General features: G+C 36.2%; 1 protein-coding gene across 1 annotated transcript; it reads right to left on the bottom strand.

Moving 5' to 3' along the window:
• LOC110895697 (dof zinc finger protein DOF2.4) lies at window positions 1-1,755 on the bottom strand. The gene is made up of 2 exons (XM_022143021.2): window positions 1,579-1,755; window positions 1-1,362 (listed from the first exon to the last, which is right to left on the bottom strand). The coding sequence occupies exons 1-2, from the start codon at window positions 1,630-1,632 to the stop codon at window positions 388-390; spliced, it is 1,029 nt and encodes a 342-aa protein (XP_021998713.1). The 5' UTR covers window positions 1,633-1,755; the 3' UTR covers window positions 1-387.
• Window positions 1,756-2,795: the final 1,040 nt, after the last annotated feature.

The following is a 2,795-nucleotide window of genomic DNA, read 5'->3' as shown; positions in this document are numbered from 1 at the left end:
TTAGCAAATAATACATGAATATTAGCAAAGTAGCACACACTTACATCGAAATTATAGGAACATTCTACATAGAAGTACACAAGTAAACCCTCAAACTCATTAATAAAATAAACAAACATCATATCATATCACAAAGTTAACTCAACAAACAAAGTAAACCTAACATTAGTTCTCCTTCTTCAGCACAGTGGGATGTGGAACCCTAATTACTTGACCTGGAGACAACCATATATGCAACCTAGGGTTTGTATGATCCAAGTTTCAGTTCAGTACCTCCCTTATAAAAACTGCTACATGCAACTTTGAGCTGAATTATACTCAGAATGCATCGTTAGATCAAAGAAGACCCCCCCCCCCCCCCTCTTTGCAAAGATAAAAACAACCAAACTATAGGAAATGTGTAGTAGGAGTAGTAGAAGAAGTACTACTGACACCAGAAATTCCAGTCCATGCGTTTCCCACCCATGGTTGTTGATTAGTAGTTTCGGAAACACCAAGAAACTGTCTTGATACACTCAAGCCGCGGTTATCCTCCATCTTCACAGGAGGATCTATTTGGGTATTATCAATTCCAGTGTTTGGAATTCGCATATCTCCTCCTACTATTGAAGATGATGGTGCTTGATCAGCTGCACCTTCATTTTGATAGTGAAATAAATTGGTATTATTGGGTACCTCAAATCCAGCTAAGAAAGGCAATCTCCAGTTTTCAATCCCTCCAATTGATAACATGTTGTTGAAGTTATTCCCAGTTGAGCTCCCACTTCCTAATTGAAAATTGCCCATTTCATTTTGAGGCTGAAATCCACCAAGATTTGAGCTAATATTGCTACCAACACCTCCATAATGACCCAAAGAGCTCATGAATGGTAATTGAAGAGAGGGGGGATTAGGGAGTTGAGTACTTGCCATAGTTTCGGTGCTACATCTTGATGGACTATCACTTACAGATTTAGGCCCGGTTCGGCTAGGAGATTTTGAGCTTCTGCTTTTACTATTCCTTTTGTTTTTCCTACAACCTCCCCCAACCGGGACATTTCTTAGAGCACCGCCTCGAGTCCAATAGCGCCTACACGTCTTGCAAAAGTGCCGCGGTTGTGTGAGGCTATAGTTGTTGAAGTAGCAAAACTTAGTGTTGGTTGAATCACAACGTGGACAGTTTAATCCTGGCTCTGGCATAGGAAGCTTGGCCAACCTTGCTTGATCTACCATAGATCCTGGTCTGATAGACCCTTCCCCACGTGAACCACCACCTCCACCTCCGCCACCAACTGGTTGAGGCGGAGGAGGAGGTGGTGAGAGAGTAGGGTTTTCGCCACCGCCACCACCAAGCCCTAGTTGTTGGTGGTTAGATTGTTGCAACTGACAAACAAAAAACAAGAAAACAAAAGAGATAAATAAGAAAGCTAACTATTACATGTACATGGTATATTCTTTTAAAGAGAATATGTATGAATGAGTATATATCATCTTTCTATGGCATACATATGCTTTATCTTTTTCATTTGGATGAAGAATTAATATTCAAATTCGAAAAAAAAGCATCATGCACCAAAGGAAGAAGATTAAAGATCATACCTGGAGATGCCAATTGTGGTGATCAAGATAGGTTGGAACAGATGAGAAAACCATGTTAAAATTAATTTGATCACTCTTTTTCTCTTTTAGAAAGTTTTCAAGGGTTTCAACTTTGATAATTTATGGAGTGGAGAATCAAAAACAAGAGAATAATATACAGAAAAGAGAGATGAGAGAGAGAGAGAGAGAGAGAGAGAGAGAGAGAGAGAGAGAGAGGAGGATAAAAAGAAAAAGAAGATGATGATGGGAAGGCAAAGATAAGGGAGAGGAGGCTTTTGTTTTGCTTATTTGTATTGTGATTTTTATTTTGTAATTTGCATTTCTCTTTTTGTTTTCATTATAATAATTAGGGTTCTTGAAGTGAGTGGACGAAGTTTCTTAGCCTTTAAGCTTTCTTATAGTGACATTCTGGCACAGTGCTTCATTTTAGTGCTTAGGTAAAAAAGAGAACAATGACCACTCCATTGATATGCGCACACACATAATACAAATTATGTATCCATACTATGTGCATGCATGAAAGAGAGAAAAGAAACGGCGGATTTACTTCACAATTCCAACAACACTAAATAATTACCCTCGTAAAGAAAACTGCTTTAGAATCTTCGAGATCAAACAGGGTAATTAACTAGTCAAAACGTGTGAAAATGTCACGGTAAGAGACTCACTTTTCTCTTATAATTTAAAGTCATATGTATATGTATATGTAGAACTATTCTTTTTCTCAATCTCTATTGAAGATGTATACTTCAAGATGATCAAGAATATTGTAAAACATATTAAAGTCTAATACACATGAACTCCTTTTTTAAACAAAAGACAATACTAAAGTTTATTTTTTCGAATTAATTAAATTTGTACTTCGAAATGAATTCCTTGGGAATTTAAATATAATTTTAATGTGAATAAATAGTTAAAGTATGATAATGAGTAATTAACAGTGTACTATAAAATTTCTACGTCGAGGTTTAATATATATTGTAGTCATAAAAGACACTAGGTTAAAATATATAATAAAGTGGCCATTGTAGCAGAATATTATTTAATTAGGCAAGAACCCTTTAATTGGAGTTTTTTTATTTCTACCCTTTAACAACCTTCAACATTGTTCAGCAAAACATTCTCTCTTTTCCTTTTTCTTTTTCCTTTCCTTTCTTGATTACAACACAACCCCTTTTTCTCTCATTGATTGCAGGGTCAAAGACCAACATATATAT

Source organism: Helianthus annuus, chromosome 1 (assembly GCF_002127325.2).
Source record: "Helianthus annuus cultivar XRQ/B chromosome 1, HanXRQr2.0-SUNRISE, whole genome shotgun sequence".
Classification (NCBI taxonomy): Eukaryota; Viridiplantae; Streptophyta; class Magnoliopsida; order Asterales; family Asteraceae; genus Helianthus; species Helianthus annuus.
The sequence above is the reverse complement of the archived record's forward strand: the minus strand, read 5'-3'. Positions and strand labels throughout refer to the sequence as shown.

Excerpts from the sequence above, each read along its gene's own strand:
- LOC110895697 (XM_022143021.2), bottom strand. The coding sequence starts at position 1,632 with ATGGTTTTCTCATCTGTTCCAACCTATCTTGATCACCACAATTGGCAT. Across the intron at positions 1,363-1,578 it reads ACCACAATTGGCATCTCCAG|TTGCAACAATCTAACCACCA; the intron begins GTATGATCTTTA and ends TTTGTTTGTCAG.